The 16,670-nt window shown below is 37.2% G+C and overlaps 1 protein-coding gene across 2 annotated transcripts; it reads left to right on the top strand.

The window, feature by feature from the left end:
* Positions 1-5,986: 5,986 nt before the first annotated feature.
* Positions 5,987-16,384, top strand: tfap2b (transcription factor AP-2 beta). 2 transcript variants are annotated; one of them, XM_077587839.1, is made up of 7 exons: positions 5,987-6,110; positions 7,901-8,362; positions 9,118-9,172; positions 11,182-11,401; positions 11,516-11,634; positions 12,532-12,673; positions 15,515-16,384. In XM_077587839.1, exons 1-7 carry the CDS (start codon positions 6,006-6,008, stop codon positions 15,792-15,794), a joined length of 1,383 nt encoding a protein of 460 aa, XP_077443965.1. In that variant the 5' UTR covers positions 5,987-6,005; the 3' UTR covers positions 15,795-16,384. The 2 variants fall into 2 exon arrangements, with proteins under 2 accessions (XP_077443965.1, XP_077443966.1); XM_077587840.1 differs by lacking the exon at positions 5,987-6,110 and adding an exon at positions 7,632-7,764.
* Positions 16,385-16,670: the final 286 nt, after the last annotated feature.

The following is a 16,670-nucleotide window of genomic DNA, read 5'->3' as shown; positions in this document are numbered from 1 at the left end:
TTCTATTGTTTACTTTGGCCTCCATGTGTGTTACATGTGGTACAAATTCAGATGCACACACCCAAACAAATACAATAGATAGAAAGTAACTATATAATGCTGCCTTTATATCTAAAAGTAGTTTCTTTTAATTGCAGTGAAGTGAGGATCTTCCTCCATTTCAAAAGCCTGTTTTGTTTGCATGTGCATCACGTTTTCTTCTTTCAAGCTGAGTTTTGTCAATTCAACTGTTTATAGAAGAAAAAAGGTTAAGATTAGGATAGGATTGCAGTTGCCTGCTGATGTCTCCATCCATATATTTACTTGTTAATATTCCAGTCATTTGAAAAGGAGGTCATGCTCACAACTTGGCATTAAAATACAAAATCAGTCACTTTCACAGAGACACCTCCACCGGTTTGTCACATTCACTCAATACCGAGAAGCTTCAGGTGGGTACGTGATCTATCAGGGAAGACAGTGATATGTGATGGAAGGGTGTGCCGTGGGTGTACAATTGTCATATGTTACACGTTTGCTGCTATTGTTAGATTTCACATTATACTTGTTTTCCGGGATTGATATGGCAGGAAGGATTATACCAAACAAACACACAAGACTTAAAAAGTTGAATTTACGTAACATTTTAAGGGAATATAATTGTTCCATTCACTAATATTGTTAAATGATAACATAACTATGTGCGTAAATGTCAGTTTTATATCAATTTCACAGGTTCACAGACCAGGATTGATTTTTTACCAATTTCATCATACGCAGCTGGGTATGATGACAATTATGTCCGATTATTATTATTAGTAGTAGTAGAGATTTAAAGATACATTTTATTATTAAAAAAAAATGTTGATTTTTTTTTGTCACTTTAACAATAGACACATTTGCAATTTAACAGAATCAGTAGAGATAAGATTAACAGGTACTCACTAATAATGTAGTAGTTTAAAAAAATAGTCATTATATTTTACTTTAACAGCAATAATTATTATAAATGACGTTCTATCATTACTTTTTAAATATTGTAATTGCTATTTCAAAGTCATGTTTACAGTTCATTGACATTCTGGACCAATATATGAAGTAAACTTTTGATGATTTAAAAAAAACTAAAACACCCCAAACTGTTCAAGTCTGTTTAAAAATTTCCCATCACGTCCTTAACATAATAATGAGCAGACGTTTGTTCACCTTTCTCTTTGTTTTCTCTGTTGCTGTTTGGCTTCAACAGGAAGGTACAGACGAACTCTTCTTCATAGCTTGCGGGCTTTTCCTCATTAAATCAGCCTGTTCCCAATATCCTCTAAGCAAAAAATACAACTCTTTGTGTCAAGATTCTTGCCCTGTTAGTTGAAATGTGTGCCTAATTGATTATTTTGATATTTTACAGCCTTTATGGTTGAACTATAGGAGTCCTAGACGTATAGCTGTATATATATATATATATATATATATATATATATATATATATATATATATATATATATATATATATGTATATATATATTCATATATACACACACCGTATTTTCACGACTATAAGGCGCACCGCATTATAAGGCGCACCCTCAATGAATGACACATTTTTATTTTTATGTGTTTAGATTGTAGTGGTGAATTTAAAATAGATGTTTTATTGACTATATGAGGACACTCATAACACAAAGTACATCTAAACCTCGTATCGTAAGTTTACACTTGTAAATTTTAACAAAAAAATCTTTCAAAGAGTTTATCGAGTGTGAAAAACTTGTAAATCAGGGCATGCGTATCTCAGAGCACAATTGTACTTTTCACCTACACTTTGTTACAATTACCTGGAAATGAGACGTGATGAACCTATAACATTTACATTTGCATCGAGTGGCAGTGGATAGAGCAAAGCAGCTTTGAAGGAAGCGGCAGCCCACAGGAGAGAATGAATGTCAACAAACAAATATTAATGTTCAGACAGTATATGGCCCCCTCCAACGTGAACACTCTGTTCTATGCAGTACGTGATGTAAAATGATGTTTGTTGCTGTGAATCAAAAATATCTGCTTTTGCTGGAGGATTTTCCCCACTGACTCACATTAGAAACAAGCATCTTGATGAAATTTAGATAAAAAGGAATCCATAGATTATGCCTCAAATTCTGTAAATGGGCAAACTTTAAGAATGAATTGAAATGAATGTGTGGCAGATATATTTACCATCACATCATAAAGTTGGTTGGATCTAATGATGATCCAGTTTCTTGCCATAGAAGAAAGTTTGCCAATTTGAATAGACATTTGAAACTGACAAACGCATGTTTGCAATGATACCACAGCATAATCTCAATACATTATATCCTATTTGAACCCTTTCATGCAGGAATTATGATAACCTAAATCAGGATTATTTTCTCTCGTACTTTTTACAACTCTCTAGGATATATTAAAATTTATAAAGTTGCTGTCAACTGTAGACACCACTTCCCTAAAAGGGCATGAAGCATCCAACACAGGTTTACTCCCTCCAATATGTCTTCCTGAAGTAACTTATATGATAAACACAACACAACAATATCATTTTGTAATCTCCATTCAAGGCTAATTAAACACTCCAAATTGACTCTAGACTAGTTACTGCTCTCCTTGTGCCCATCATTGGCTGGCAACCAATTTAGGGCTCTACTCTAGCACCCCCGCGACCCTCAGGAGGATAGGCAGCAAGAAAGATAAATGAATAAATCAATTATCTGTTTTCTACTTCTTGGTGAGAGGTCTGGAAATTGTCATTTCATGTTATTAACTAGGCTTTAGATCACAATTGTATTGGCTGAATATAAGGCAATATTATATTTCAAGTCATTTAAGATATGTTTCTACCTTGTGTCCTTGTTACTGGCCTGTTGCTAGTTCATATGATGCTCTAGCGCGACCCAGTGGCATTATATTAAACTACAATATGACTGCAAAACCTTTAAATTATTTGAAGACCATTCAATGCCTGTATTTATGATAACATAGCAAAACAGAAAGGCCAGATCAGGTAGGAAAAATTTAATACCCCACCTGAGATTGAAAAAATTACAAATGTGGCTGACGGGTATAAATGCCACAAGAAAGCCACATGAGTTGTGTTATTGTGAGTAAGCGTGTGTGGTATATGTTATGTATGCTGATACATCGTGTGTCAAAGCCCTGCAGGACAGCAACACAAATGCCTCCAGACCTCCAGATTGTAAAGACATCTGCCATTGCTATCAGTCATATGCACCCTTCCCCATTCCTCCCTTTTTGTTTGGATGTGTGAGTGAATGTGTGTGTGTCGGTGGAATAAAGACACCAAAAAATGAATGAATCTTTGGCAGCAGGTCATTTCAAAGTCCATGCAACAGCCGTGCTTCTAAAACATTCATGTCAAAAGGATGCCTCTCTATATTCATTTTCCTTGGATTCAATATAAAGCATTATTTTGCAAACAAGCCAAATGACAGAGATTATACATAGTCCATAGATTAACTTTCTCTCTAAATAATGTGTATACATATACACATGCATCAACGTGTTGGCACATATAAGGCATTTTACTCAAATATTTGAACATTTATTTTTATTTTTGTCTGTCCTGGTGATGGTTTTTGGGATTTTCTCAAGTGAAAAGATATTTGCAAATTGATAGAAGTAAATCATCACATTTACATTCAATACAAGTTGTTACCGTGTCAGCCTCAAAGTTCAAAAATCACTCATTGCCACCTCATTTTGACAATATGCGAGTTTATATATGTGCTTGAGGCTCACATTTTCAAGTAAGTTGATGCCATTCTTACCACGTTTTGAGCACTCTAATTTATTTAGAAGATAATCACAGAAATCAATATACATTTTGAAGTACTATACTACAATAGCTACATGACCTCAGTACTGTTTTTCTTCTACAACATGCTACACTTGTCAAATATTGAAGAAAACACCTCCTAATATGTAGCTCCAGAAAAATTGTGTAAACATATATATATATATATATATATATATATATATATATATATATATATATATATATATATACACACCATATGCCTGTCAATTATACATGCTTGAACATTGAAACTCAAGGTTGCATGTATGCTATTTCGTCGCTAGGTGGTGCAGCTTTTACACATTTGAGCAAATTCTTTTCCAGTGGCCTTCTACAACATGTATGGATATGATGAACACTACACAATTTGGAAGCAAAAATGAACGTGTTTTTAATATACCAGTACTCTAATATATTTCTTTGCCTAAGTAAGTAACCCACCACCAAACTAACCATCTAACTCACTAACTTTCTTGTGTCTAATTGTGGTGCTTCATTGTGTTGATTGCTCGTCAACCCTTTAAAGCTGAAGAAATAATATTTATTTGTAGTCATTCGCCATATAACATTTTTTGCTATATATATTAAGGTTAATGGATTAGAATATAACATCTCACATCCATGCAGCACCAATATTGATGTTGTAATAAGATCTTTAGACTTAACTATATATGAGCGCTTTGATAATTCCTATTTATTTCTGTAATTGCTAAAAATGTATCTGCACATTTTATGTAGTTATTGTGCTGAAATGTCAAGATCTGAACTTTTGTATTGCTATATTGCTACACCAGGCTGCCTTCATGAATTTTAGCCCAATGCTAGTCTTAGTTCACAGTTTTAGTAAGATTAATAGCTCTTTTTCTATGAGTATATGATAAATGTTGTAATCTTTCATCGTTTTTAATCAATATTTAGATTATCTTTATTTTTGTTCTTGTTCTACTTTCTACTTTTAAATATATAGAATTACTTTGTGATTTTAACTTCCTACCCCTTTTCATATATTAGTATGGTGGGATAGTTGGTTTGATTCATTTACAACTGTGTGAGTGCATTCCTCAATAAATCATCAAATGAATACAAGAAAGACTACTTTTGGACATAATGCTCAATTTGACATTAAAACTTGATCTCTACAGTACTTAAACACATAATTTTTTTTAGGTTGGTTAAATCCGCTGACCCAATTAACCATATCAGAAAAAAATAGCATTTAAAAATATAGGCAAATCCTTTGTCAATTGAAAGTCTGTACAAACTTGAAGCGGGGTGTTGCGTGGAATATTTTACTGGCATACATGGGGGGGGGTTCAGACAATGCAGTCATTTTGCACAGCACCTGTCCTCATTTGGGTCACGGATGACTGTTGACGTTGGACCTGAAGGGCATTTATTTATTGTTTTAACCCCTTAGATAGTTTTGTATGACAGCAAAAGATGACTTCAGTGCATTTCTTAAGTGGACCGGGTTTAAAACTGACTACGCAAAACCATATGAGCGAACGCTTTAAGAAATGAGAAGGAAAAAAACTCTATTGTCTGAACTAAGCCATGATGATGGAGAGATAAGCTTCTTAGATCTTGTTTCCTACGGCTTGTGCCCAGAAAAAACTCAACTACCAAAATATCATGAATCATTATAAATGGAGGGCAGTATCCTTGAGGAGGGTAGTGTGCTGTTAATCCGTCACTTAGTTGTCAATAAAAATGCCACAACTACTTTAGGGGACAGCATTTAAAATAAAATGGAGTCAGAGAGTGTGATGATGCTGAGCTATGATGAATGCAGACCAGAGTCAAAAGGTCATGAAGAGTTGGATAACTGAGTTTGATTGACATCTGAGGAATGACTAATAAGCACACAAACTGCTCTTTGAGCTTGCATTTGGAATTCATCATCAAATTTTCATTTTTTAACAGATTTTGGCGGTTTCAAACTCATTTATTTGTCATCACTGTCACATTAACATATGGGCAGAGATATGCAATTTTAAAAACAGCTAAACTCCAACTTTGCTAACTGCTGCTTTTGTCTTTTACAGTTATTTTCAGGCTTCCCTGTTCATAAAGTCCATCTTTATGAACAAGCAAGGGGGTGAGATAAGGAGAAGGAGGGGAGAGAGGGAAAGAGTAGGGAGGGAGAAAAGAGAGAGAGAGCGAGAGAGAGAGAGACTGAGGGATGTGGCATCTCTTCTTCTCTTGCATTTGGTTTACGGACAGCGGAGAAGCAGCGACCATGCTGTGGAAACTAGTTGAGAATGTCAAGTATGAAGACATTTACGAGGTAAACTTATCAACTTGTAAATTTGCTTATGAATTCCAAAGGGTGAAACTTGTCATTTTGAAGGTGCATTATTTTAATATGGATTACATGCATGTGTTATAATATTAACTGGACAAAAAGGTGGGCAAGGTTAGGATTTGATTAATATATATTACAAAGACTCTTATATAAACCAACAGAAATTGCTGCATAATGCTATCGTTCAGGCGAGCGAGAAGTATGTAAATCGTTTTGGCTTTTATCCCAGAAGTATAATGGAAGAAAATGCAGCCGAATTGCTGCAGACGTGTGGGGGGGAAAGGGCCCCTCGCCCGAGCCCAGTGGGAGAGCCTTGTCTCGTGCCGCACATGGCCTCTCTCCCACGGCCACCCGAGTGTAAGGGAGCGCCTAATGTCATTAAACAAGTCTCCGTGGAGGGCATTGTGGACTTTATTGCGCCTTTTGACTCATGACATGGTTCACACGAGCCCCGCACGTGCACGACTATACTTTCTTTTGGCTAATAAACCAAACTTCCGCTTCATTGGCTTATCTGGAAGAGTAAGGAGAGTGAACTTTATTTGTCAACATGGAAATTTAAGGCATATTGTATGTATTTGTAGTTGCACCATGGTTTGAATGCTTTTCTGTTTTTTTATGTGGGGCCATACAACATTGTATGAATGTTTTTTTTGTTTTAATTATTTTTCAAACAATGTTTCATATGCAGTATTAAAATGATAAATGTTAAAATGTGGTATATATACATGTGTTATAGAAAGTATGAGAAATATAAGCAGCTGGTTTCAGAATTTCCTATGGGTAATCACAGCCAAAAATGTACTTAACAGTATTTTCCGTAAAAGTTTTGTACATTTGAATGTTTTTCATAAAATATACGATGTACTCTACATATGTTTGTAGATATATCTTGTCAAAGGTAAAGCTTGAATCTGCCATTAATAGTAATAATCCATTTTAACTTGCAATGTTTTTTTCCAGATGAAATATATTTAAATTGTATTTCAAAGTATGTTTTGAAAAAGTTGAGACTTTAACTTAATGTTTCGCTGATAGTAATATACGAATAGATTTGGGTATTTGTGTTCAAAAATGTGTGTTTTGACAGATGTGGGTTTTTTTTAGTGATGGAGGAGTTAAATTGTATTGGAATAAAAAAAGACAGCCTCCTTTAAGATGGTGTATTTTCACCTTTTGTGGGTGTGTCTTTACCTGTGATAAATGGGGTGTATTTGTGATAAATGGTTCAAAACCAAGGACTGAGACTTTATTAGATTGTTTAAAAAGACATTTACAGATGTTTAGGATGCTTCATTCATGTCAGCGTGTCGCCTTTTCACGCGCATTAATAAAAGTATGCATCTCAGTTATGAATAACAATTACACAGGGAAGGGTGGGGGTCAGAGAGAGAGAGAGAGAGAGAGAGAGAGAGATGGGATGAGGGAAAGGGAGAGAGAGAGGGGGGGGGGGGGCGAGGGGGTGTGGAGGGAGAGAGAGAGATAGAGAAAGAGAGAGAAGAGTGAGCAGCCCCTGGAGGTGTTTGGAGCGGCATATGCCCGGGATCTTCGGGACTAAAAAGTTGCCGTTTCGGTCCGTTTTGTTGTTTTAGTGAGGCTGGTTGTCCAGATGTTGGTACATTCTTATTGCACGGCGGTGAGTGCGGTTTTTTTTTGCTCATGGTAATTGATTTCGCTGCGCTATACATTTTTGTCCTTCAGGGGCCATTTGGTTTTTTTTTCCATTTTTTTTTAAGTTACTAATTTTTTCTTTCTTTTTCTCCTCCCTCAAGGACCGTCATGACGGCGTCTCGAGCCACAGCTCGCGCCTATCTCAGCTGGGCTCGGTTTCCCACGGGGGGCCCTACTCCAGCGCGCCGCCCCTCTCCCACGCGCCCGCGTCGGACTTCCAGCCGCCCTACTTCCCGCCGCCGTACCAGCCGCTGGCCCACTACCAGAGCCAGGACCCTTACTCTCACGTCAGCGACCCGTACTCGCTCAACTCGCTGCACCAGAGTCAACAAGGCGCGTGGGGGGCGCGGCAGCGGCAGGACGCCGCCGGGGAGCGGATGGACGGCTCGTCTTTGCTGGCCCAGCCGAGAGCCTCGCTGCCGCAACTGCCTGGATTGGACCCCCGGCGGGACTACGGTGGGATGAGGCGGCCAGACGTGCTCTTGCACGCCGCTCATCCGGGGCTGGAGCCCGGGATGGGCGACGGACTCTTGCACGGACTACACGGCCTGGAGGATGTGCAGGTGAGTCGGGGAAATTCATCCATACTAGTAAATCATTTTAATCCGTTATCATTAGTATTATAATTATTATTTTTAATGTGAATTATTATTATTATTTTTATTTATTGTGCATTATTTGTGGCGTTTTTAATGGTCGAAAAGACATGTCCTTCAAACCGAACAATAGAAACTTGGATATTGACTGAGGTTATACATTATATATTTTTTTACTTGTGAGGATATATTTTTTTAGAAAGATCAGAGGTCAGTGAATTGAGGTGGGCCCTCAGAGTTGACCCCTGAAATTATACAGCTGTGGTCTGAAGAAAAAGGCCCCCAGGCTGAGAACAGGGAGTCAGCCTTTAAATTACTTACTGTTTAATTGACTATGGCTGTTTCATAATATAGAAAATATATCAACAGTATCGGAAGAAAGAAACATTAAAAATATGTAATGTATTACATATTATTTTATACGCAACATCGATCGATACGCATGAATGAAATTGAAGGCATTTCTCGAATTTTCTCTTGTGCTGTAAACTTAAATGATTTAGAATTTCAAGATTATCCATTATTATATTTTATTACTATAGAATATGTTTTTTTTCTCATGGTGTGAAATGAAGCGGGGTTGTTGGCTGTTGGACAACGATTGAATTTACCTAAAACACCCAAGGCTTAATTAAGTATGACGTTAAGTGGGCTATTACAGTGTAAACTATCAGTACACAACGAGTTCATAACATGGTCTGTATCTGTCTTGGCACTGACAGACCATTGAAGACAGCAACGGAACCAGCATACTGGATCAATCTGTTATTAAGAAAGGTAAACTATATGCATGTGACTAATGTGTGCATGTGAATAATTCATATCTATCAGCAAAATCATTAAGAACTGAAATATAAATTTGAATCTCATTTTATTTGTTTATATGCATAGTCGCATTCCAACAGTTCTATTTATATATATATATATATATATATATATATATATATATATATATACTATATATATATATATATATATATATATATATATATATATATATATATATATATATATATATATATATATTTGTGTGTACCGTATATGCGGGCAGCCCGGCGGATGAGTGGTTAGCCCGTCGGCCTCACAGTGGGGGACCTGGGTTCAAATCCAGGTCAGTTCACCTGTGTGGAGTTTGCATGTTCTCCCCGGGCCTGCGTGGGTTTTCTCCGGGGACTCCGGTTTCTTCCCACATTCCAAAGACATGCATGGTAGGCTGATTGGACACTCTAAATTGCCCCTAGGAATGAGTGTGAGCGTGAATGGTTGTTTGTCTCCTTGTGCCCTGTGATTGGCTGGCCATGAATTCATGATGTCCCCCGCCTCTGGCCCAGAAACAACTGGGATTGGCTCCAGCACCCCCTGCGACCCTAATGAGGATAATGTGGTTAAAAAATGAGATTATATATATATATATATATATATATATATATATATATATATGTACTCCTAATTTATTTGTTTTTTAGTTTAGTCATGTCAAATCATATTTTCAAACACATTATGAAGTGACCAGTGAGTGTTTTATTATACGGTGGCGACGATTGATACTGATTCAGGCAATGCATGATTCCAAAGCATTAAAGTGGATTTCCAGCTGTAAAAATGGCCAGTTGTTCCTGCTCAGTGGCTCCACGAAGGGGGTGCTGTAAAGCGGGGATAACGACCCCTTCTACCCCCCCGCAGAACGCCGCTGACAGGCCGCCACGCGTGCAGGCGAGCCGCTGATGATGTGCAATGATTCACTTGCGGGATGTTGAGTGACTGAGATCCCCGCGGGGCATTTAAGCCGCTGATGTAATAAATGGCACCGCTCACGGAGATCTCGTGAGCTCGTTTAGAGCTAATCTGCTGTATTATCCCCCGTGGAGCGATCAAAAAAAATAATCACACCGGCCCCGTGCAAGCATGCGTGCGTGGGCTTGGCAGCAGCGGCGGTTTGGACGCCTCGAACGGGCATTTCAATGGAAATAAGATGAAGGATGTCCGTAAAAATGGCCGTGCTTGGTGGGGAAAAAAACCTATGTGGTAAAGTGTAACAACCCGGTGAACAATATACGCTCGATTGGATTGCAGAGTGGAGAGTATTAACGTTTGAAAAATAAAAATAAAAAGCAGAATATATTCACTGGCACAGCATAAAATATAATCACGTGCAATATTTGGGAAAAAAACTGATGAAAATGCTGCAAATTGTTATTTTTTATTGACACTGCAGAATGCACTCACTGGCACAGCATAAAATATAATCCAATATTTTGCAAATATGTGATGAAAATGCTGCTAATGATGATTTTCATTGACACTGGTATAATTCAAGTGTTTAAAATAGATGCAAAGTGATTGAAGTGGATTATATATATATATATATATATATATATATATATATATATATATATATATATATATATATATCACATATGTCCATTTAAAATATAAATTTTACTATACACTTCATTTTATGCCTTAAGGCATTTGTTCATATATATATATATATATATATATATATATATATACGTATATATATATATATATATATATATATATATATATATATATATATATATATAGATATAGATAGATATAGATATAGATACGTATATATACGTATATATATATATATATATATATATATATATATATATATATATATATATATATATGAAGAAATGCCTTAAGGCATAAAATAAAGTGTATAGTAAAAATTATATTTTAAATGGACATATGTGATTACATACTGAAAAATAATTTGAGTCGAAAAATAAGATTAAAATTTGCCCTTGTTTCAGTACCCATGCCACACAAGAACTTTGGTTCATTGATGCTGGGCAAAGATGGCTTGATCGGTGGAGTCAGCGTCAACATCAACGAACTTTTCTGTTCCGTACCGGGTCGGCTGTCCCTGCTCAGCTCCACCTCCAAATACAAAGTGACGGTTGGGGAGGTGCAGAGGAGACTTTCCCCACCTGAGTGCCTCAATGCATCCTTATTGGGGGGCGTGCTGAGAAGGTACACACACACACAGATCACTTGAAGCGTCCCTGGTGGCATCAGCTAAAAGAAATCATTTACGCATGCGTGGTATGTAGGTATGCAAATGTTGACGTTTCTCCATTTTGACAGAGCAAAGTCCAAAAACGGTGGGAAATGCCTGAGAGAAAAACTAGAGAAGATTGGATTGAATTTACCTGCTGGGAGACGCAAGGCTGCAAATGTCACGTTACTGACGTCACTCGTGGAAGGTGATTATGAGAATCATTTGTTTTAACTTGATTTAAAGGTGTGGCTGTTCAATTTCATTGCCAGTTATTTTTGGATAGAGAGAGATAACTGGGATTAATGTAAAATACTTATTTTTCATCACCTTGATCTAGGACATGTGTCAAAGTGGCGGCCCGGGGGCCAAATCTGGCCCGCTGCATCATTTTGTGTGGCCCGGGAAAGTAAATCATGAGTGCCGACTTTCTGTTTTAGGATCAAATTAAAATGAAGAGTATAGATGTATATTATATTTCCTGATTTTCCCCCTTTTAAATCAATAATTGTAATTTTTTAATCCATTTTTTCTGTGTTTTTAGTTCAAAAATCATTTTGTAAAATCTAAAAATATATATAAAAAAGCTAAAAATGAACATAGTTTTAGATCTATAAAATACTGAATATTCAGGGCTTCTAATCCAGTTCTTTTAATCCATTTATAATAAAAAAAATCTAAATATTATATCTAAAATGGTCCGGCCCACGTGAAATCAAATTGACGTTAAAGCGGCCCGCGAACCAACCCGAGTCTGACACCCTTAATCCAGGATTTACTCAATATTAACTCACATTTTTGAGGGGGTCATCTCTGCACATTTAAAAAGGCAGACATTATTTAACTATCTGAAAAGTAACCTTTGGGTGTAACCATGACTCCATACAAAATTATTATAAGTTATATGTCTGTATATACTGTCATATTGGAAGCTATCAAACAATTTGTCTGGCCACCAATTCAGGGCATCTCCTGCCTTGCCTGGTAACCTTGGTTAGGTTCCAGCACCCCCAATGACCCTTGAGAGGATCTGCAGTTCAGAAAATGAATGAATTGAAGAAGAAAAAAATACAATTTGTCTCTGACTCCCATTGCTTTTCTGCAGGCGAGGCCGTGCATCTGGCCAGGGACTTCGGCTACATCTGCGAGACGGAGTTCCCCACCAAAGCCGTGAGCGAATACCTTAATCGGCAGCACGCCGATCCCAACGAGCTGCACACGCGGAAAAATATGCTGCTGGCCACCAAGTGAGTTTGACGAACCGTTTGATTGGATTCTCCCTCGTTGTCTTTTATGGACACTGCTGTTTGCTTTCGACTGATGATAACAGCATTTTTCTAAAGCAATTTCAAATGGAGAATTTGTATACATGACTATTTTTAAGTGAGGGAATAATGAACATTTGTACTTAATTCAGACAGTGTCACAGCCTGAGAAACATATTGCCCCTGTTTCATTTAAATGACATAACTGGACACATTCTCAGGTGGAAAATAGGCCATTCATCACATCCAAATGGGGGGGTTTCTGGTTTCAGGAATTAGTGGGAAATTAAATCCTCCCTTCATATTCCAGGGCCCTCCATGGTCCTCCTCTTAAAAGATGGCCTGAGGGAGCAAAGCCTGCTGTGTTATATATATATGCCTAGTCCATTCTGGAGCAGTGAGCATGCAGGCAATGACATTTGGATATGGGATTTCATTCATAGTTTGATATGGTTTTAACCTGGAATAAAATATAATGTTTGATGTTAAAAAATATCACCAGTTAATGCAAAAAAAAAATCCATTGCATTAAATAGCTCCTATATTAACACATTTTATTTCAGGCAAATGTCAACCCTGCAGGATGAGCACTTTTGCACATTTTTAGTGTCTTTAAAAGATTCATTTACATGAAACTTATTATATTTTACGTTGAACAATTTGATAAGCCAGGTGGAGATCACTGACATTTAAAAATACAAGCTCAGAGGTTGTTAATGTAAGTGTGACCCCACTTTTTGTCTTAGAAACAATTTATTGGACTGATATCCATGTAAACTCACCAATAATAATCCATTTTATTGATGTTAAATAGAAGAAATAATTCCCATGCTTTTACCTTTAGCAACTGAGCAGCAATAGCTGTGAAAATGTCAAATAAAATAAAAATAATAATAACAAGTCTGGTGTTAAAACGGAAAATACACCTGATCTCGACATGCATAGTCATTCTGTTTCCAGGATGATGTCTAAATATTTTGCATCTTAAATCTGTTCCTTTTTAAGGTGAAAATAAGTATCATTATAAAACATTTTAGAATGTTTAACATAATTAAGAAGCTGTATTTGTTAATGATAATCAACATCTGTTGAACCCAAAAAATGTTTCCACAAATATGTCTACAAATAACTTTGTATTGACAAAAAACACAGGCGAATATCTAAATAATCCATAGTAGGCGTCTAACAAAAAATAAATATGATCAAATTAGACCCCTCCCCCAAAAGAACAATAAAATAAATTGGGTTTCATGAGCGCAATTTTTCTACTACTTCTGTCTACTAGATGCTTAGTATGGCCGTTCTGTTCGCTGGTGGTTGTTTGATGCTCAGATGTGAACCTGCTCCACTATACAGTGTGTTGGGGTGCCTCTTAGAAATTCATTATTTATCAGTGAAGTGTTTCAAGTCATCAGAAAACAACAGCGAGGGCCTAAAGTGTAGCCCGGGGTGGAGACTTTTTCTCTCTACCCAACTAACCCCAGCTGGGCTTGGCCTGCACCGCCTGTCACTCATTTGCTCTAGTGCTGCCCTTAGGCCTCTTCAGTGTGTGTGTGTGTGTGTGTGTGTGTGTGTGTGTGTGTGCGTGTGTGTGTGTGTGTGTGTGTGTGTGTGTGTGTGTGTGTGTGTGTGTGTGTGTGTGTGTGTGTGAGTGTGTGTGTGTGTGTGTAAGAGGGGGCGGGGCTGCAAAGATCCCTTGAATATAAATTATACCCTAAACCAAAGATTTTTTTTTTAAGTTTAATGCAGTGCCCAAAATTTGACGTCAATAGAAAAAAGCTATTCTTACATATAAATGCATTGAAATAGAGGAAACCTTTTTATTGTGCCAATTTTCAACATTAACTGCTTTTAAAATTATTTTTAAGAGGAATCTAAAATAAATGTTTTGTAGTTAACAACATTGAGACACATGCAATTGTTAAATATTTGTATATGTGTACAAATGGGCTTGGATGAAAATATATAAAAAAGATGTGTCCTATTAGAACACAAATATGGCTGTTGGAAAATATTCATGTATATTCTTTTCTACCAAATTACTGCAATGTAATGTCAGTACATTTTTCAGTTCCTTGTGACTTTGACAATAAATGAATAAATATGTAAAAACTCTCCAGAGAACTCATCTTGCACAGGAAGAAGGAACACAGGGATTTACAAAGTGCCTTCAAGTACAAAGTCAGCTTCTATATTTAAACATGCAATAAAGCACAAGGAATGTCACATTAACAATGCAGCATGTGAGGGAAAACGCTCTGCATGTTTTTGTAAACAAATCAGCATTATATTAAGTGAACAAAAGCTAAACATCTCCAATGACATTTTTTCAAGGATAGCTTATGTACATGTAACCAATGTGCATGGCACTGTGTATTTAACTGGTACATTTTAAATATTAACATTTTCTTTCTCCCACACTGTGATATAAGATCAACTGCAAAACAATTCATGAGCTTTCATCACCAGAAAACACTTGATAGAATCTTTTCTCAAGTCAATGCATTCATGTTTAGAGAATTATTCTACTAATTCCTACATATTTCAAATGCATGTATTATCCACGATCCTGTTGAATAGTAATGAAATGAAATACCTCTTTTTCCAGACTATAAGTCACCCTCTTTTCACAGTTTGGGTGGGCCTACGACTAAAACTCAAGTGTGATTTATGTTTTTTTTATAGGTTGTAGTTATCTGACAAACTGTTATGTGAGAGATGCCTATTTAGCATGTTGATCTTTTTATTTTTTGGGATAATGGAAACATTCCAAGACATTCTATTGACGCTAGCATCCGTCTTTTTTTCTGTTCTTCCCTCCAGACAGCTGTGTAAGGAGTTCACAGACCTGCTGGCCCAGGACAGAACTCCCCTGGGCAACTCAAGGCCCAGCCCCATCCTGGAACCCGGAATCCAGAGCTGCCTCTCCCACTTTTCCTTCATCACGCACGGCTTCGGTTCCCCCGCCATCTGCGCCGCGCTCACGGCCCTCCAAAACTACCTCACTGAGGCCCTCAAAGGACTCGACAAGATGTTCCTCAACAACCCTCCGAACCGACATGGGGACAACAAGGCCGATAAAGAGGAAAAACAGCGGAAATGAACCCTGTTTTTGCTTTATGCCAGCGAGACTAAGTTGCCAAACGCGGCCTGCATGAGAAAGAAGGCGAATGGAGAACTTCAGAGACAAAGAGGGATTGTTCATCTGCGTTACCTTCTTCCACTCCCCCGAGGATATGCTGGTTGCGGCGTTTCATCCATTTTACCAGTATGCAGACTGAAGTGCTGTGTGCAGCAACAGACATTGTGTACGCTTGTGTTTGTCTCCACGCAACAAAAGCATTGTGAGTATGAAGATAGGTGATGAGCTATCTATCTGTGAAACAGATTTGTTGGGTCACTAAGTAGAAGGGAGGGCGGGGTAATTTATGCGTGTACATATTTATTTATATTCATTTAAACGGTTGATTTTGTAAATAGGTGCCCGCTTTTTTGGAGTAGGCCTATTTAACTGTAATTTGATCTTTGTGAGTCGCCAGTGGATCGGGATAGGAGGGAATAGGGACTCATCCAGTGTTTTTCTCTTCTTATAGAGCTGTTGTCATGGTGCTGATGATGGGTAGACATGCTTTGAATTGTCCTGTGTTTTCATTTCTATCACACTGATAATAAATCATGTGTTTTATTATGAGAGGTATGCTGTTGTTTTGTCAGTGTTTTAGACTTAAAGCAAACTGTAGTCGTCCTCATGATGTTTTAGACTTGACAAACTAAAAATTGTGACTTGATTTGATGAAACAGGCCCAAATAAGGAGGAAGTATAAATAAGATGGGAGATTTTAACTCATTTTTGGGAAAAATAAGGGAAAAAACCAACAATGCCCCTTTTATTGGGATCACTGTAACATTTATTTGTTAAAACTGAAAGCAGAGTTGAATCGTTGTTTTTACATGATGGGCCCTAAACGCACCGCTTGGC

This window comes from Stigmatopora argus, chromosome 19 (genome assembly GCF_051989625.1).
Source record: "Stigmatopora argus isolate UIUO_Sarg chromosome 19, RoL_Sarg_1.0, whole genome shotgun sequence".
NCBI classification, from domain to species: Eukaryota; Metazoa; Chordata; class Actinopteri; order Syngnathiformes; family Syngnathidae; genus Stigmatopora; species Stigmatopora argus.
This window is presented reverse-complemented; position numbering and strand designations above follow the sequence as displayed.